Raw genomic sequence first — 21,571 nt, forward strand, 5'->3', positions numbered from 1 at the left:
TTTATTAATTGCTTCTTTATCACCTATGTCTTTAGAAAGAATAGTTGAGTCCGATTTGACCATCTGATGATGAGGTAATCAGTTTTCCATAAGTATGAAAAGTTTGTTGTCATAATATTTTTGCAATACTTTAATACTTATATAAGTAATGTTTATTTTCAAAGTCTGAATATGATAAATAGAAGAAGATAAATAAAACTCAGTTGTACTTATGCTTCATTTTGGGGCTTCCCTGATAGCTCAGTTGGTAAAGAATCTGCCTGTAATGCAGGAGACCCCAGTTCAATTCCTGGGTTGGGAAGATCCCCTGGAGAAGGGATAGGCTACCCACTCCAGTATTCTTGGGCTTCCCTTGTGGCTCAGCTGGTAATGAATCTGCCTGCAATGCAGTAGACCTGGGTTCAATCCCTGGGTTGGGAAGATCCCCTGGAGAAGGGAAAGGCTACCCACTCCAATATTCTGGCCTGGAGAATTCCATGGGGTCGCAAAGAGTTGGACATGACTGAGTGACTTTCATTTTGACTTTCATGCTTCATTTTTGGCTTGTATCTGTGCTTCATATATTTGATATAAATTAGGTAATACCACACATGCTTATTAATCTAACTGGATACAAGTGAAAGTCTCTGTCGTGTCCAACTGTTTGCAACCCCATGGACTGTAGCCTGCCAGGCTCCTCTGTCCATGTAATTCTCCAGACAAGAATACTGGAGTGGGTAGCCGTTCCCTTCTCCAGGGGATCTTCCCAATCCAGGGATCAAACCCAGGTCTCCCACAATGCAGACAGATTCTTTATCGTCTGAGTCACCAGGGAAGCCCTAGAATACTGGAGTGGCTAGCCTATCCCTTCTCCAACGGATCTTCTCAACCTAGGAATTGAACCCAGGTCTCCTGCATTGCGGGTGCATTCTTTACCAGCTGAGCTACCAGGGAAGCCACAATTGGATACAAATATATATAAATAATAGTTTTTTAACAATAAAATCACATTTCCTTGTTTTTTATATTGCAGAAATCCCTACAATCCCTATCCCTGGCATAGATCTGGCAGTATAGTGTTTTATGATTTATTTCCCTGCTATTGCAACTAGACTCTTAAATGAGTCTCTATACATAGATCTTTATATACTGATGATTTTATTTTTATAGAATAGATTCTGAGAGTGCTAGGTGAAAGAATATGTACAGTTAGAATTTTGATAGATATTGCAAATTGACTTTCCATCAAGGTTGGATTGATGGACATGTCCACAGTTTCTCCCTGAGATTTCCTGTTAAGTAGAGATTTAACTTAATCAATTTGAGGGGTGAAAAAAGATATCTTAATATGTTAATTTGTTTTCCCTGAAACAGGGATTTAGAAAAAAATTTTTGTTGTTAGTTACTAGTCATTAAATTTTAATGACTCTTCAGTGACATGCATTCCACTCATTTTTCATTTTCATTTTATTCTCTAGTGAAACACTGTTTTACTTACTTTAGATATGATTACTAGCTTGTTAGTCAAATGAGTTGCAAGTACTTTTTCCTAAACTATTGCTTGTTTCCTATCTTTTTAAACAAGTTTTATTTATTTTAGTTGGAGGATGATTACTTTATAACATTGTAATGGTTTTTGCCATACAGCAGTATGAATCGGCCATAGGCATACATGTGTGTCCTCTCTTCTGAGCCCCACTTCCTTCTCCCTCCCCACCCCATCCCTCTAGGTTGTCACAGAGCAACGGCTTTGGGTGCCCTACGTCATACATCAAATTCACACTGGCTACGTATTTTACATATGGTAATGTGTATGTCTCAGTGCGATTCTTTCAAATCATCTCACCTTCTCCTTCTCTCACTAAGACCAAAAGTCCGTTCTTTGTGTCTTTGTCTCCTTTGCTGCCCTGCACATAGGATCATTGGTGCCATCTTTCTAGATTTCATATATATTTGTTAATATATATCTGTCTTTCTCTTTCTGACTAACTTCAGTCTGTATATTAGGTTCTAGGTTCATCTACCGCCTTAGAACTGACTCAAATGCGTTCTTTTTTAAGCTAAGTAATATTCCATTGTGTATATGTACCACAACTTCCTTATCCATTCATCTGCCAATGGACATCTAGGTTGCTTCCATGTCCTAGCTTTTGTAAATAGTGCTTCAGTGAACAGTGGGGTACATGTGTCTTTTTCAGTTCTGGTTTCCTCAGGATATATGTCCAGTATATATCCCCAGTAGTGGGATTTCTGGGTCGTATGGCAGTTTTATTCCTAGGTTTTAAGGAATCTCCATACTGTTCTCCATGGTGCTTGGATCAGTTTGCATTCCCACCAAGAGTGTAAAAGGGTTCCCTTTTCTCCACACCCTCTCCAGCATTTATTGTTAGTAGACTTTTTGATGATGGCCATTCTGACCCATGTGATGCCTTTCCTTTTTTATGGAGTTTTTTTTACGATACAAAATTTTAAAATTTTTTAAATAAAATTTTTGTTTTAAAGCTTCTGTGTTTCTTGACAGAAGGATCTCTAACACTTTTTTGGTTGTATATATTGGCCCTCAATTTTTTTTCTAAGATGTTTATGTATGTGTGTATGGTTATATCTTTAATTGAATTAATTTTGTATATGATATTAGATAGGGGTTAACTTATTTTCTTCCTGTGGATATTCACTTGTATAAGCATCATTTAAATATGAAGTATCATTTACCATTGAAATAAAATATCACCTTCATAAAATATTAAGTTCTCATCTACACCGGGCTCAATTTCTGGGTTTTTGTTTCTTAGTTCTTGGTTTGTTCCTATACCAATCCCTACTGTTTTAATTATAAAGAATTTGAAGTGTTTTAAAAGCTGATAAAATGATCTCTTCTCACTTTTCTTTTTTAATAAATTTTCTTGACTCTTTTTGTGCATTTTTCTATACGACCTTTTTTGTATTGTGTACTCTTTAGATAAGGCTTCTGATACCTCAGATTATGGGCAGCCTGGCAGTCTTTGTGTTGTGGCCTGGCAGTCTTTGTTTTGTGGCTTTTTGTGTAACATTTCATATATTGTTAGTTCTCTGTGGTTTGCCATGGGTCACTGGGAACCACCTCTCAGCAACTAGATGCCTTCAGCTGAGAGGGCAAGTACGTTCTTATATTCAGCAGTAAAGCTCTCCTGAAACTCACTGTGGGCCAGGGAGACTAGCCTGTTGTCCCAATAATGCTTGTTTAGTTACTGCGTTTCTCTTGGGGAAAGGTGCATCCATGGATCTCATGGTCCTCCTAGTACTAATAAGCTTTTGTGATAATTCTAAAAGTTGTGGTTCTGGCCTCTGTCACTTTCTGGGCTTAAGAGAGGTACTTGGTAGTTGACTTAGTGTTGGAACTAGAGAGAAATCGTCAGGAATGTTTTCAAGCTTCCATCTTTCCAAGCCACCTTAGACCTCACCTCATTTCTGATCTACATCATATTTCTCTTTTATCTATTTTTTAAATTAATATACTTGATTTACAGTATTGTATTAGTTTCAAGTGTACATATTTCTCTTTAATTTTATAAGCTTTAAATTACAGATAACAAATATATTAATATATTTGTTTAATATAATTAATATACTCTATGCTTTAATAGAATCACTTGAATTTTTTTCCTTTTAGTGCTGTTTGTTCATATCTATCAAATATTTATTAAGCACTTTCTGTGTGACAACTTTTAAGTTTGGAGTTAGGCAAATGAAGTGAAAACCACCCAAATCCCGTCTTCTCAGCAGCACTGAACATAGTTTTTCACTTCTTTGTTCTCAGAATACTTCTTCATTTGACATCACAGTTTCTAAGTTTTCAGTCTCTTCATCTTTGGTCCTTTTCAGCCTCCTTTGCTTGATCTTTCCCTTCTGGCCCCCAGATAATGGGCCCTCCAGAGCTTAGTGAGTCCTTCCGCTTCTCTGTGCATGCCAAGGTGCTTCAGTCGTATCCAACTCCTTGCGACCCCACAGACGTAGCCTGCTAGGCTCCTCTGTCTGTCGGTTTCTCCAGGCAAAGATACTGGAGTGGGTTGCTGTTTCCTCCTCCAAAGGATTTTCCAGACCCAGGGATCGAACCCATGTCTCTTATGTCTCCTGCATTGGAAGCAGGTTCTTTACCATTAGTGCCATGAGGGGAGTGGGGGGGTGCAACTTCTCTTCTACCTCCTTGTTATCTGCTGAGTTATTTCATTTAGTGTCATAGCTTTATATATTTTAGCATTTGATATACTGATGGCTCTATTTTTTCAGCTCTGGCATTTTCCCTGAATTTCAACCTCAGTTAATCCAGCTGCTGAAGCTCCAATGGGTTGTTTAATAGGCATTTCAGAATTCACAAGACCATAACATACCGAAAGTATTTGCCCCTTCGGTTTTGCATTTAGTGATCTTATCTGCTCATTTTTCAGATTTTGACATGGCTAACTCCCTCACATTATTCAGGTCTGTTTCTCTTCTACTTTGCTTTGTTTTTCTTCATAGTACTATTAATCCTCACTGCTACTTTCACATTGTATAGATGTTTGTTTACTCATTTTCTAGATGCTGAGAGACTTTAATCTCCTGCTACTGTTTTATTAGTTTCTTCTGGCACTGTGTTTTTTACTTTATTTTTGTTTTCATTTAATTCATTGGCTGAATCCTAGCTTGAACTCTTATTATCTTATTGTTTTCCTCCAGTCCAAACTTTTTTTAAATTTTATTTTTTTCTCTCTCCCTTTGAGCCCTTTAATCCCAGTTAATACCTTTTCTTTAAATTCCTCCTAGTTTTGAAAAGATTGTATCTGCCGTACATATCTTTTATCTGTTACTAGTCACTCTATTAATGTGTGTGTACTTTCATATAATAGTAATGTTACTACTATACACTCAGGTCAGAGGATATCTCACTGTGTTATTTTAGGCCGTTTCTATGTCTGACTGTTTTATGTTCTTTGAATTAATACTGTCATTCTATTTTACATATTGTGTTTTCAGTGTGTCCTGCATTGATTTAATCTTCTGTTAGCTCCTTTTTGCTATTTTGTTGTTGGTATTCTGTCTCAAATAATTTATAAGATAGGTAGTATGTTTTTATTCTAAATTTCAGTATTCTTGAGTCTCTTTCTTTTTATCAGTTTCAGAAACATTATTCTTTTTTTTCCTCAATTATTTTTGTAAGTTGGAGGCTAATTACTTTACCATATTGTAGTGGTTTTTGCCATACATTGACATGAATCAGCCATGGATTTATATGTGTTCCCCATCCCAATCCCCCCTCCCACCTCCCTCCCCATCCCAGTGCACCAGCCCTGAGCACCTTGTGTCATGCATCGAACCTGGACTGGTGATCTGTTTCACACTTGATAATATACATGTTTCGATGCTGTTTCTCTCAGATCATTCCACCCTCGCCTTCTCCCATAGAGTCCAAAAGTCTGTTCTATATATCTGTGTCTCTTTTGCTGTCTTGCATATAGGGTTGTTGTTACCATCTTTCTAAATTCCATATATATATGTGTTAGTATACTGTAATGTTCTTTATCTTTCTGGCTTACTTCACTCTGTATAATGGGCTCCAGTTTCATCCAACTCATTAGAACTGATTCAAATGTATTCTTTTTAATGGCTGAGTAATATTCCATGGTGTATATGTACCACAGCTTTCTTATCCATTCGTCTGCTGATGGGCATCTAGGTTGCTTCCATGTTCTGGCTATTATAAACAGTGCTGTGATGAACATTGGGGTGCACGTGTCTCTTTCAGATCTGGTTTCCTCAGTGTGTATGCCCAGAAGTGGGATTGCTGGGTCATATGGCAGTTCTATGTCCAGTTTTTTAAGGAATCTCCACACTGTTCTCCATAGTGGCTGTACTAGTTTGCATTCCCACCAACAGTGTAAGAGGGTTCCCTTTTCTCCACACCCTCTCCAGCATTTATTGCTTGTAGACTTTTGGATAGCAGCCATCCTGACTGGTGTGTAATGGTACCTCACTGTGGTTTTGATTTGCATTTCTCTGATAATGAGTGATGTTGAGCATCTTTTCATGTGTTTGTTAGCCATCTGTATGTCTTCTTTGGAGAAATGTCTGTTTAGATCTTTGGCCCCAGATACATTATTCTTAGGAGCTTTGAAAATGATGAAATTAACTCACATGTCATTTGATCTCCCCTCCCCCAATATATTACACTTTGTGATTTTTGTGGTCCCAATTTATCATAGTTATATTAGATTTTCTTCCATACTTTATAACATTCATGTCAGAATGATTTTTTCTCCCTAGTTTTATAGCTTTAGTTTTTAACAGTACTGCAGTCTTTTCATAGTTCTTATCTTTTTTTTTTGTAATGCTTAATAAAAACATATCTTTGTTTTTCTGATTATATGTTGATGTGTTAGCTTTAGAATATTTGAAAAGTACAAAAAAGTGCAAAGAAGGAAGAAAGTCATTGTAATCTCACCACTGATAGCTATATTAGCAATTTAGCATATCTTCTTGGTCTTTTCTTTGCATGCACGAACATTATTATTACTTACAGTACTTGATTCATTGTACATACTCTGTAAACTACCTTTTCCCTTCACTCACTGTGTAATAAACATTTGCCAACAGCATTAAAGTGAGGCCATAGCATACATTATGATTACATGGTATTCTGTAACGTAGACATTTCATAAGTTTTTTTTAACACATCCTCTGTTGTTAGACAATTAGGTTGTTTACAATTTACTGTTATAAATTGAATTGTGATGAATGTGGATGTTTTAAATCCCCTGGATTATTGTTTAGGTTAAGTTCCAGGAAGTGAAATATGCTAAAGCTGTGTACTGTGGTGATTAAAATCATTGACTTTGGAGTCAGATCACCTTGGGTTGAGATTCTTATTTTTTTGGTGTGTAGAGGGGCTTCTCTTGTAGATCACTTGGTAAAGAATCTGCCTATATTGCAGGAGACATGGGTTCGATTCCTGGGTTGGGAAGATCCCCTGGGGGAGGAAATGGCAACCCACTCCAGTATTCTTGCCTGGAGAATCCCATGGACAGAGGAGCCTGGCAGGCTGTAATTCATGGGGTTGCAAAGAGTCTGATTCGACTAAGCGCTACCACCACTTTGGTATATTAATTTATCTCTCTCGGTTTCTTAATCTGTACGTTGAAGGTAATAGTTTATATATGGAAAGCACTTAGACCAGGATGTCTTAGTCTGTGATGTCATAAAAGCTCAGAAATGTTAGACACAGTCATCATCATCATCATCATCATGATCATGGCTGTTATCATTTAGAAGGAGAAAGGAGGGAAAACCACCAGACCATTCGGGTATGACCTAAATCAAATCCCTTATGACTATAGAGTGGAATGAGAAATAGATTTAAGGGACGAGATCTGACAGACAGAGTGCCTGATGAACTATGAACGGAGGTTCGTGACATTGTAGAGGAGACAGGGATTAAGACCTACCCATGGAAAAGAAATGAAAAAAGGCAAAATGGTTGTCTGAGGAGGCCTTACAAATAGCTGTGAAAAGAAGAGAAATGAAAAGCAAATAAGAAAAGGAAAGATATTCCCATTTGAATGCAGAGTTCCAAAGAATAGCAAGGAGAGATAAGAAAGCCTTCCTCAGTGATCAATGCAAAGAAATAGAGGAAAACAACAGAATGGGAAAGACTAGAGAGCTCTTCAAGAAAATTAGAGGTACCAGGGGACCATTTCATGCAAAGATGGGTTTGATAAAGGACAGAAATGGTATGGACCTAACAGAAGCAGAAGATATTAAGAAGAGGTGGCAAGAATACACAAAAGAACTGTACAAAAAAGGTCTTCACGGCCCAGATAATCATGATGGTGTGATCACTCACCTAGAGCCGGACATCCTGGAATGTGAAGTCAGGTGGGCCTTAGAAAGCATCACTACGAACAAAGCTAGTGGAGGTGATGGAATTCCAGTTGAGCTATTTCAAATCCTGAAAGATGATGCCGTGAAAGTGCTGCACTCAATATGACAGCAAAGTTGGAAAACTCAGCAGTGGCCACAGGACTGGAAAAGGTCAGTTTTCATTCCAATCCCAAAGAAAGGCAATGCCGAAGAATGTTCAAACTACCACATGATTGCACTCATCTCACACGCTAGTAAAGTAATGCTCAAAATTCTCCAAGCCAGGCTTCAGCAATACGTGGGCCATGAACTTCCAGATGTTCAAGCTAGTTTTAGAAAAGGCAGAGGAACCAGAGGTCAAATTGCCAACATCCACTGGATCATCGAAAAAGCAAGAGAGTTCCAGAGAAACATCTATTTCGGCTTTATTGACTTTGACTGTGTGGATTCCAATAAACTGTGGAAAATTCTGAAAGAGATAGGAGTACCAGACCATCTAACCCACCTCTTGAGAAACCTGTATGCAGGTCAGGAAGCAACACTTAGAACTGACATGGACCAACAGACTGGTTCCAATTAGGAAAATGAGTACATCAAGGCTGTATATTGTCACCCTGCTTATTTAACTTATATGCAGAGTATATCATGAGAAACACTGGGCTGGAGGAAGCACAAGCTGGAATCAAGATTGCCAGGAGAAATATCAATAACCTCAGATATGCAGATGACACCACCCTTATGGCAGAAAGTGAAGAGGAACTAAAAAGCCTCTTGATGAAAGTGAGAAAGTTTTCTTAAAGCTCAACATTCAGAAAACTAAGATCATGGCATCTGGTCCCATCACTTCATGGGAGATGGATGAGGAAACAGTGGAAGCAGTGTCAGACTTTATTTTTTGGGCTCCAAAATCACTGCAGATGGTGATTGCAGCCACGAAATTAAAAGACGCTTGCTCCTTGGAAGGAAAGTTGTGACTAACCCAGATAGCATATTAAAAAGCAGAGACATTACTTTGCCAACAGAAGTCTGTCTAGTCAAGGCTATGGTTTTTCCAGTGGTTATGTATGGATGTGAGAGTTGGACTGTGAAGAAAGTTGAGTGTCTAAGAATTTATGCTTTTGGACTGTGGTGTTGGAGAAGACTCTTGAGAGTCCCTTGGACTGCAGGGAGATCCAACCAGTCCATCCTAAAGGAGATCAGTCCTGGGTATTCATTGGAAAGACTGATGCTGAAGCTGAAACTCCAATACTTTGGCCACCTCATGCGAAGAGTTGACTCATTTGAAAAGACTCTGATGCTAGGAGGGATTCGGGGCTGATGGAGAAGGGGATGACAGAGGATGAGATGCCTGAATGGCATCACCGACTCGATGGACATGAGTTTGCGTAAACTCCGGGAGTTGGTGATGGACAGGGAGGCCTGGCGTGCTGCGACTCATGGGGTCGCAAAGAGTCAGACACGACTGAGCGACTCAACTGAACTAACATGTTTCAAATGTTTTGATATATATAGTATATTAAAATTCTCTCTTGAAAAGTTGTGTCAATTTGCATTTCTGCCAGCAAAATATGAGAGTACCATTTTACCAGCTCTGGCCAACAAATGCAGTTATGATTCAAATATGTTGTTTTGAGTATAGGCTCAATTTTATAGGGATAATGTGTATCTTTGTTTTAATCTGTAATTTTTGGTTATTATTGATTTTGAATAGTTAGGTTTGCCAGTTTTTGTATGGGCTCTTTATACTTAGTCATTCAGTCGTGTCCAACTCTTTGTGACCCCATGGACTGTAGCCCACCAGACTCCTCTGTCCATGGAATTCTCCAGGCAAGAATACTGGAGTGGGTTACCATGCCCTCTTTCAGGGGATCTTCCCAACCCAGGGATCAAACCTGGGTCTCCCACATTGCAGGCAGTGTCTTTACCATCTGAGCCACGTGGGAAGGCTGCATTTATATTAAGTGCTGTTTAAATATTCAAATTTTAATTAGCATTTTGTGTTTTACATTGACTATATTTTTCTAGCTGGCTTTTACCTTTTAGAATGCTTGCGATCATTTCTTGTATTAATGTTTTATCTTTGTAAAATGGGTATGTAAAGAAAATTCTTTTTCTTATAGTTTTGTCTTTTAAAAAATTCATTCATCTTTTTGACATTTATTAAGTACCTTTTCTGTGATAGGTATAGATCCAACTTTTAAAAAATACCCTTTTTATTTTAAAATGATTTTAGATTTATAGAAAACTTGCAGTGATAATATAGAGTTCCCATATGCCCCTCATCTAGTTTCTCCTGTTGATAACATCTTATATTACCATGGTACATTTGTCATGACCAAGATACCAACATTGATACATTACTGTTAGCTAAATTTCACATTTTATTTGAATTTTGTTAGATTTCCTATTAATGTCTTCTGATCCAGGATCCCATTCAAGATACCATTACTTTTAGTTATCTTGTGCCTTTATTCTCTTCTGGTCTGTGATGGTTTTTCAATCTTTCCTTATTTTTCATTGTATTGATAGTTTGAGGAGTACTGGTCATGTATTTTGTTGAGTATTCCTAAGTCTGAATCTGTTTGATGTTTTTCTGATCGTTAGACTAGAGTTATTTATATCAGTAGAGACTCAGGGATATTTGGGTTGTAATTCAGAACTCCATTATTTTTTTGCTGTTTAATTATTTTAGCTTTGGCCATTCATTCTTTCATGTTGGCTCCTCTATGTCCCTTTGACATGCCCCACCGCCCCACCCTTTTCATACTGTTCATGGGGTTCTCAAGGCAAGAATACTGAAGTGGTCTGCCATTCCTTTCTTCAGGGGACCACATTCTGTCAGACCTCTCCACCATGACCCATCCGTCTTGGGTGGCCGCACATGGCATGGCTTAGTTTCACTGAGTTAGACAAGACTGTGGTCTGTGTGATCAGATTGGCTAGTTTTCTGTGATTATGGTTTCAGGGTGTCTGCCCTCTGATGCCCTCTAGCAACACCTGCCATCTTACTTGGGTTTCTCTTACCTTGGACGTGGGGTGTCTCTTTACGGCTGCTCCAGCAATGCGCAGCCGCTGCTCCTTACCTTGGACTAGGGGTACCTTCTCACAGCGCCCCTCCTGACCTTGAACGTGGAGTAGCTCCCCTCGGCCCTCCTGCGCCCGCAAAATGATAGGATACTGAAAGAGGAACTCCCCAGGTCAGTAGGTGCCCAATATGCTACTAGCGATCAGTGGAGAAATAACTCCAGAAAGAATGAAGGGATGGAGCCAAAGCAAAAACAATACCCAGTTGTGGATGGGACTGGTGATAAAAGCAAGGTCCAATGCTATAAAGAGCACTATTGCATTGGAACCTGGAATCTTAGGTCCATGAATCAAGACAAATTGGAAGTGGTCAAACAGGAGATGGCAAGAGTGAACGTCGACATTCTAGGAATCAGTGAACTAAAATGGACTGGAATGGGTTAATTTAACACAGATGACCATTATATCTCCTGCTGTGGGCAGGGATCCCTTAGAAGAAATGGAGTAGCCATCATGGTCAACAATAGAGTCTGAAATGCAGTACTTGGATGCAATCTCAAAAATGACAGAATGATCTCTGTTCATTTCCAAGGCAAACCATTCAGTATCACAGTAATCCAAGCCTATGCCCCAGCCAGTCACGCTGAAGAACCTGAAGTTGAACCTTTCTGTGAAGACCTACAAGACCTTTTTGAACTAAGATCCAAAAAAGATGTCCTTTTCATTATAGGGGACTGGAATGCAAAAATAGGAAGTCAAGAAACACCTGGAGTAACAGGCAAATTTGGCCTTGGAGTATTGAATGAAGCAGGGCAAAGGCTCATAAGAGTTTTGCCAAGAGAACGCACTGCTCACAGCAAACACCCTCTTCCAACAACACAAGAGAAGACTCTACACATGGACTCGATGGACATGAGTTTGAGTAGACTCCGGGAGTTGGTGATGGACAGGGAGGCCTGGCGTGCTGCAATTCACAGGGTCACAATGAGTCGGACGCGACTGAACTGAACTGAACCCTACCCCCCCCCCCCCCACCTTTGTGGTTGTTTTGAGCACTACAAGATGTTCTAGACTAATGTTCTGAATTCCCTGCTCTACGCCTAGCATCAGCTCCTTTCCCAAGAATCCCTGTTTCCTTTTATTGGACTGTGGTATGTAGAAACCAAGAATTGGTATTGAGTGTACTCACTGCTACTGGAGTGTCACTGATTCTAGTCCCTATTAGTGAACAGAGCTAGAAGTACTATTTGTGTCTGTGTGTATGCACACTCACATATAATTATTGAATCTATCTGTATCCATATAATATTAATGTTAAATAATATTAATATCAAACTGAATATTAATATGAGTTCACACTGATGTCTCTGACTCTATTTCAGTACCCTTGGGTTCATTTCAACCTTCATCCCCTTGCTTTTCTGTTACTTTCCACTCCAAAGTGAGAAGCTTGACTCTCGTCATCTCCTGTCCATTTACTGTTTGTTTGACATCAGTATAAAGTGTTTCAGAATTAACCCATATCCCTCTGAGAAATAACTTTATCAAATAAAGTCATTTTTTAATGTGTGATTCTGTTTGTCTTTAGCCTTACAATTTCCAGTGAAAGCACCACCTTCTAAAGTTACATATATCAGTTCCTTTTTTCATAGGTCTGTTTTAGATGCTGGGCTTAAAAGACCTCCTTGATCCAAAGATTGAAAAAAAAATAGATGTAGATATTTATATAAACATATACACATATGTGTGTATATATATGATATTGTATTATATTCATTATTAAGTCTTTTATTTACCTTAAATTCCTAAATATATATATTTATATACACATATATGTATGTGTGTATAAATAGATAGTATTAATTATTAGTGTTTTATTACTTTGTTTACCTTAAATTCCTAAGTACGCCTGTAGTTCATTTTGTCACTTGATATGAAGTAGAGCTCTCTCTCTCTCTGTGCACATATATATAAATAAAATACTTTTTTTCAGTTGTTTAAAATACTACCTTTATCATATTTAAAAACCTTAAAACTGCTAAACATTTTCTGTGTTTCTTGTTCTGTTTCATTTTTTTCCTCTTATTCAAGTTCCCAGTATTATATAACTTAGTGATAATTTTAACATCTGGTAGATTATTCCTCTTTTTACATATTTTTCTTCAATTATTCTTTTAATTAAATGTATAATTTCCTTTTCTTTATTTCAGGAACATTTTAGTTGATAAACCAAATGACCAGTCTTCAAGGTGGTCTTCAGAGAGCAACTACCCTCCACAGGTAAGATTATGTTTAATTCCTGATTCCATTTAGAAGTCAGATTTTAAATAGGCAAGTACTGAATGGATAACAGTTATCTGTATTACATCAGTAGTTTATTCAGTCTTTGAAACTGGTAAATTTTTATTTCCCCTTTTTTTGTTTGTTTACATTTTGGAAGAATTTTTATTTCATAGGCAAATATAGTGTGGAGTTTGATGAAGCATAGACTTTTTATTTCTCTCTACTGGAACATTTAAAACCAAATTTTTTTTTTTTTTGGATTACTAATGATATATTGTTATATTTCGAGGAAAATGTTAAGTAAAAAAAACTGGTTATGGTGCTGTTACTATTTGAGTAGTAACTGATCCGAGTACAGATCTGAACAGTTTGTGGCTTCTACTGCACTTAAACTCAAGTCATTCTGTAGATATTTAAGGTGATGTTAGTAAACTAAACTTTCACTTAGTGATTCAGTAACTGCCTTTTAGAAAAAATAAACTTAACATAGTTTGTTATTGTACTAAAGAACTGTACTTAGATGATATTAGGACTGTGAGCTAAATTGTTTCCTTGACAAATAGTGTCTGAGGTCATCTGAAGTAAAAAACAATCATATTTCATTTATACACTTTCAGCATTAACACTTATTATGTCCATATCCTTGAGGAAATTAATGCTCTGATAGGTAAAGAAGTTGGATAACTAAAATTTAATTTTTAATTTTACTGTAATTCTTGAAAACCTAGTCTCTGTACTTATTTTTCCTTTTAATTGTTTTTTTACTGTTTACAGACCTTTTTGGATCACCTAATGTTTTAAGTGTTTCATTGCAAAATATACTTAAAGGAAAAAAATATACATACTTATATATAAAATCTAAAGAATAATAAAACAAATACTTGTTTACTCTTCAGCCGTCTTTAGAAATGGAAAACTACTGCAGCCTTTGAAGCTTCCTGTGAGCCCTATCTTGTATCTGTCCTCTAATCCCACTTCTGTAATTATTATTTCATATTTGTTAACCATATTCTCACAGTATTATATATGTATATGTTTATAAATTCCTGTGATTTACGTTTTGTCTGGCTTTGACTTTATGCAAATATAGTAGAAATTGAATCACTCATTTATACATTTTCTGTGGCTTTTTGTTTGTTTGTTAAACATTATGATGATAATGTTGCCGAGACCTTCCCCAGTGGTGCTACTGGTAAAGAACCCGCCTGCCAATGCAGGAGACATAAGAGACATGGGTTCGATCTCTGGGTTGGGAAGATCCTCTGGAGGAGGGCATGGCAACCCACTCCAGTATTCTTGCCTGGAGAATCCCATGGACAGGGGGTCCTGGTGGGCTATAGTTCGTAGGTTGCAAGGAGTCAGACGCAATTAAAGTGACATAGCACACACAGTTTTAACTGTTTGGTATTCTAGTATATCAGTATGCGAAAATGTATTTATCTGTTTTTCAATTTGATAGGCTTTTGAGTTTTTATAGTTTTTTGCTCTTAGGAACAGAGCAGTATAAACATTCTTGTATGTTTTTTCCTGGTACACACATACAAGAGTTTCTTTAGGGTATGTACCTTGGCATACAGTTGCTGGATCATAGAAGATATGTGTATTTGAGTTCTATCTGTAATGCAAAAGTTTTTAGAAAATGGCTCTATAATTTGTACTCTGATTGGCAATGTATGAAAGTTGTGTCTTGTACTCTCCCCATCACTTCTAAGACTGATTTTTAGATTTTGCCAGACTGGTGGATTGTTCATTGTAACTCAGAGTTAGGTTTCTATGAGCCTCTTGTTACTCTTGGTTACTGGATTTTTATCAACCAGTCCATACATAATGTTGCTTTATATGCATTTCTGTTTAAAGTCATCTTACTTTGAGTATATGGTTTATTCATTTCATTGAACTCACAGCCAATAGCACTATTAACTCTTGCCCAAATAAAGCTTATCTGACGAACATATTTTCTCTGTAAGGCACATTGCCGCCGCCTTGTATTTAAAAACACCAGACAGCACTTCAGCACTACACTTGGGGACCATTTTAGCAGTGAAACACCACCAACAAACACAAAAATATTTTAAAACGTGGCACTAAACAGACCATGAAAAAGGCACTCGTATGAGAGCATATGTGCAGGGTCCCTTGTTTGACCTTAGCTCAGAGAGTACGTGCATGCCTGGTCAGTCTGTAAGTCGTATCCAGCTCTTTGCAACCCCATGGACTAGCCCACCCGGCTCATCTGTCCATGGGACTGCATATGGCAACTTAAGTTTTTTGCTGCTCTGTGAATGTCCAGGAATGACTGAGAATATTGATTTGATGTTACAAATAAATTTTAATGAGTAGATAAATTTGCAAGTACCAGATCCATGAAAAGATAGGAGCAGCTGTACTGTAACCAACAATTCATTTACCATATTTTAAACAGGTCTGAGATTAGAAAGAAAGGAAAAGAGGACTCTGAAAAATCAAAAACAATGTGATGAGATTTTTAGGTTCTAAGAGCCTTTTCTTAGGAATCCACTTTGCATTTAATGTTATTCTCTTAGCTTCATTGTTTCTTCAGGTTTCAGCAGCTGGAAGCAGCTTTGTGCATGGGGAGCATAGCTATGAAAGATAGGCACATCAACAGCAACTTGATAACTGACCAAGTGTCATAAAAGGGAAGATAGAATAAGTAACAAATAGAAAACCAACAGTGTGACATTTAGGGGGTCTTTAGTGCAAGAATACTCTGTATTTCATTAACCTATAGGATAGTGTTTACAGTAAACTTTCTACAATGATAAATATATTCTTATAATCTGCACTGTATTGTCTGGCAGTTGCTAACAGCAGCTGTTGAGTGTTTGAAATGAGTCTAGTACAATTAAGGAATGCAGTTTTAAATTTTACTTAATTTTAATTAGTTTAGAATACATAGCCCCAGGTGGCTAGTGGCTATGTATTAGACTACATAGATCTAAGGCATTGCTGTTATTAGGATATACTGTTTGATATATAGTGCTTGACTCTGTCAGTAAGATATTGTATTATGTTTAGTATGTGCAGCTCAAGCAGATACGGAAGTTAATAGTGCAGTTATTTAGAAAAGAATGGGAAACAAACTCAAAGCCTTTCAACTACTCCTTTTTTAACCATAAAGAATAAGGACTATATGCATACATGGATGCTAGGATGTATGGCATGTTTTGAGAATGGGACCCCGGAGTGAATGAACTCTAAACACTTTTCTAAAGCTTGTGTTGGTCTATTAATGGGGTAGATAAAAATAGAAATATTTTTCTTGTAATATATGTTAAGAATTTTTTTCACATGGCTACTCAGTTGTCAGGACATAAATACGAGTTGTTTGGACATAACTACTTAGTAAGTAGAATTGTTGATATTTCTTTTGACCTTGGATTCTCTATTAGTCATTCAGTTGCTGTCTAACAAATTACCACAGAAGTTAGCAGTTAAAAACACACATTATTTCACCCTGTTTCTGAGGGTCAGATTTTGGCTCAGGAGAAAAAAACAGTACTTATCTACAAGGTAATGATTGAATACGTTTTTCATGGAGTATTGTCAGCCATTTAAACAGTGAACTGGCTTCATACCAGTTGACTTGGAGGAATTTCCTCCATAAATTGAGAAAAGCATGATGCAGAGAAACATCTGTACTAGGATCCGCCTGTTGTTACCTGAATAACAACTCTCCCTCCTTTAACAGTGTGTGTGTGTGTATATGTGTATTTTTATTTGATACAGTGAGATGAGGTAAAGATATGAAAGGATATATATCTGGTTGATGATGTTATTTAAGAGAGGAGAAGATGAGAGAGGAAGGGGAGATAAAAGGATCATTTGAAAGAGTTGTTCCCATGAAAAACAACATCTATGATATTTGAATCATGTAAAGTATGTGTCTGTGTGAGTGTGTATAGCAGGGTTCAACCGAATCATCAAAATGGTGGTGGTTGTGTCAGAATAATGGAATTTAGGAATTTTAATTTCTTTTAAATTTTGTTCTTTTGCTTTTGTCTTGATTCTCATTTTCAACTTATAATTTATATAATTAGAAAAAAGAGTGAAAGCCATTTCCATTGTGGAAGGAAGCAAATACTTGGTGACCTAGTGAGAAAGCATTTCTATGAATTTTGGATCATCTGTCTGTACTGGTTAGGGAGTAAATGTAGCATAAACGAAAACCCCATACATACTTTAAGATAGTAATTTCCTCCTTCTCCCACATCAGATATGTTTTATCAGTTCAGTTCAGTCACTCAGTCGTGTCCGACTCTTTGCAACCCCCTGAACTGCAGCATGCCAGGCCTCCCTGTCCATCACCAACTCCTGGAGTCCCAGAGTCCCCCCCAAACCCATGTCTATTGTGTCAGTGATGCCATCCAACCATTTCATCCTCTGTCGTCCCCTTCTCCTCCTGCCCTCAATCTTTCCCAGCATCAGGGTCTTTTCAAATGAGTCAGCTCTTCGCATGAGGTGGCCAAAGTACTGGAGTTTCAGCTTCAGCATCAGTCTTTCCAGTGAACGCCCAGAACTGACCTCCTTTAGGATGGACTGGTTGGATCTCCCTGCAGTCCAAGGGACTCTCAAGAGTCTTCTCCAACACCACAGTTCAAAAGCATCAATTCTTCGACCCTCAGCTTTCTTCACAGTCCAACTCTCACATCCATACATAACCACTGGAAAAACCATAGCCTTGACTAGACAGACTTCTGTTGGCAAAGTAATGTCTCTGCTTTTTAATATGCTATCTGGGTTAGTCACAACTTTCCTTCCAAGGAGCAAGCGTCTTTTAATTTCGTGGCTGCAATCACCATCTGCAGTGATTTTGGAGCCCAAAAAATAAAGTCTGACACTGCTTCCACTGTTTCCTCATCCATCTCCCATGAAGTGATGGGACCAGATGCCATGATCTTAGTTTTCTGAATGTTGAGCTTTAAGAAAACTTTCTCACTTTCATCAAGAGGCTTTTTAGTTCCTCTTCACTTTCTGCCATAAGGGTGGTGTCATCTGCATATCTGAGGTTATTGATATTTCTCCTGGCAATCTTGATTCCAGCTTGTGCTTCCTCCAGCCCAGTGTTTCTCATGATATACTCTGCATATAAGTTAAATAAGCAGGGTGACAATATACAGCCTTGATGTACTCATTTTCCTAATTGGAACCAGTCTGTTGGTCCATGTCAGTTCTAAGTGTTGCTTCCTGACCTGCATACAGGTTTCTCAAGAGGTGGGTCAGGTGGTCTGGTATTCCCATCTCTTTCAGAATGTTCCACAGTTTATTGTGGTCCACACAGTCAAAAGCTTTGGCATAGTCAATAAAGCCGAAATAGATGTTTCTCTGGAACTCTCTTGCTTTTTCAATGATCCAGTGGATGTTGGCAATTTGACCTCTGGTTCCTCTGCCTTTTCTAAAACTAGCTTGAACATCTGGAAGTTCATGGCCCACGTATTGCTGAAGCCTGGTTTGGAGAATTTTGAGCATTACTTTACTAGCGTGTGAGATGAGTGCAATCATGTGGTAGTTTGAACATTCTTCGGCATTGCCTTTCTTTGGGATTGGAATGAAAACTGACCTTTTCCAGTCCTGTGGCCACTGCTGAGTTTTCCAACTTTGCTGTCATATTGAGTGCAGCACTTTCACGGCATCATCTTTTAGGATTTGAAATAGCTCAACTGGAATTCCATCACCTCCACTAGCTTTGTTCGTAGTGATGCTTCCTAAGGCCCACCTGACTTCACATTCCAGGATGTCCGGCTCTAGGTGAGTGTCACACCATCATGATTATCTGGGTCATGAAGATCTTTTTTGTATAGTTCTTTTGTGTATTCTTGCCACCTCTTCTTAATATCTTCTGCTTCTGTTAGGTCCACCATTTCTGTCCTTTATTGAACCCATCTTTGCATGAAATGTTCTCTTGGTGTCTCTAATTTTCTTGACGAGATCTTCAGTCTTTCTCATTCTGTTGTTTTCCTCTATTTCTTTGCATTGATCGCTGAGGAAGGCTTTCTTATCTCTCCTTGCTATTCTTTGGAACACTGCATTCAAATGGGAATATCTTTCCTTTTCTTATTTGCTTTTCATTTCTCTTCTTTTCTCAGCTATTTGTAAGCTCTCCTCAGACAACTATTTTGCTTTTTTGCTTTTATTTTTCTTGGGGATGGTCTTGCTCCAAAGTTACTAATACTGGCACAGAAAACGCGTCTTTCAGGGTGATTGGGGAATGCCCTAGGGGTGATTAAAATGTACAGGTGGTTATATATGTCTTGATAATTCTTTTAAGAAAGATTAAATCATAATTTTTCTACTACAACTGTAAGTTCTTTCTGAGGTAGTTTAAATAAAAGTACGGTATTAGGTAATATTCTTTGCTTTCTGGGCCTGTAGGGGGAAGAGTTGAAAGTTTAACGAATTGTGGGTATCCTGCTTTTGAAGGTCAAGAAACTTCAGTGATTATTTCATACAGCTTTTATAGCTGTATAAATTAAATTAAATTTATGTATAAATTAAATTTATAGCTTTTGCAATACACTCCTGTTATTCTTTCTGTTTGGTGAACCATAACAATATTATGGGAATGAGTTTTGTAAAGTGAGGAGTAAACAGAAATTATATGTATTTTAATGTAATTTCTATCTGTGGAACCAGGATACAAGCAAATTCATGAAGTTTCTTTATGGTATTTTGCCCTAGTTTGTGAAAAAACATTGTATGTGTTCAATAATACATTTTTACTTAGTATAATTTACATATAGTGAAATGCATGAACCTTAAGTGCATAGTATTCATTTTGAAAAATACACACATTAATTTATATGCTTATCAAGATATCAAGCATTTTCATTACATCAGAAAGATTCTGTCCCTTACCAGTGAATCCTCCAGTCTCCCGCCCTTTACCCAGAGGCAAGAGGATTTCTTTTGCCACATATTAGTTTTGCCTGTACTAAAATTAATAGAAATGGAGTCAGAGCATATACACACTCTTTTGTATATGACTTTTTATACTCTGAATTTTAAGGTGGGCGGTTGCTGTTCACTTCTTACGTGCATCAGTATTTCATTTCTTTTCATTAACAGAATACCATTTTGTTCTATGAATATACCACAGTTTGTTCATCTGTTTTCCTATTTATGGGTATTTGTTACATTTAAGTTTTTGGTGATTGTGAAGAAAACTTATATAAATATTCTTTTATAAGATTTAAAAATTGATACATATTTTCAATTATTTGAGAGAAATGTTTGGAGGTAAAGTTGCTACATCATAAGGTAGAGATGTAGTTGATCCTTGAACAATGCAAGGAGGTGGCAACTCCTGTTCAGTTGAAAATCTGCATGTTAACTTTTGACTCCCCCAAAACATTACTCATAGCCTACTGTTGGTCCAAAGCCTTATTGGTAACATAGTCAATTAGCAGGTATTTTGTGTGTTATAAGTATTAATACTGTATCTTATAATAAAGTAAGCTAGAGAAAAGAAAATGTTATTAAGAAAATCATAAGGAACAGAAAGTACTTTTACTCTACTATGTTTATTGATATCTAAGTTTATGCTGTCTGTGTCCAAGATGAATGGTCTGTCCATACCTACATCAGTATTTTCTCACATGATACAGAACTCTGTAGATATATTACCAACACTAGAGACCAAAGATGAAAAGATAAAATGTGGAAAAGAAATTCGTGTATATTTACAGGTATAATCATTCGTTGATAAATGAAGAAGCAGGAATATGATTGCTTTCTGGTAGCATTGTAATTGTTACAGTTGCTTCACAGTACCCTACCCTATATCACTGATAAATGAAGAAGCAGGAATATGATTGCTTTATGGTAGCATTGTAATTGATACAGTTGCTTCACAGTACCCTACCCTATATACTAATGAATGAGTATACCATAAAGTATTTATGGTAAACTTCATTGCAGTTGTATTCATAATACAGTATTTAAAACATTATTAACATTGTCTCAAAAGCCTCTTACCTGTGTTGATAGGTTGATATATAATTTTTCCAATTACTAAAGAGGGGGGGGCATACTGTATGATACTGTTGATATCAGATTATCAAATAATGATAATTATTTGAAAATAAAGTTGCAAAACAGTCAGAAAACCAACATTATTAATTTTATATAAAATGCTAGTCACCTTATGCCTATGTAGGGATTGGCTATCCATTTCAGTACATTCTTGTACAGAAGTCAGAAGTGTTCTGTACAATGAATACTTAGGCGATGGTGATCACACAAAAATGGTTTCATATAGTTCTTGCTGTACAGTTACTAAATGTTCCCACAATGATATGCACATACACAGTAGAGAGGTTTATCAGTTGTACGGCATGATGATTACTTACTGCTCATTAAGTGGACATGGGTCTTCATAAAGTTCTTGGTCCTTGTC

General features: G+C 37.2%; 1 protein-coding gene across 2 annotated transcripts in view; it reads left to right on the plus strand.

Moving 5' to 3' along the window:
• MKLN1 (muskelin 1) overlaps positions 1–21,571 on the plus strand; it is a 377,600-nt gene that overhangs the window by 222,949 nt on the left and 133,080 nt on the right. For both annotated transcript variants that reach the window (XM_061165822.1, XM_061165821.1), the window contains one exon: positions 13,086–13,155. In XM_061165822.1, the coding sequence (XP_061021805.1) occupies positions 13,086–13,155 (70 nt within the window). The remainder of the gene's footprint in view (positions 1–13,085; positions 13,156–21,571) is intronic.

The sequence above is a fragment of the Dama dama genome, chromosome 18 (assembly GCF_033118175.1).
Source record: "Dama dama isolate Ldn47 chromosome 18, ASM3311817v1, whole genome shotgun sequence".
Lineage (NCBI taxonomy): Eukaryota > Metazoa > Chordata > Mammalia > Artiodactyla > Cervidae > Dama > Dama dama.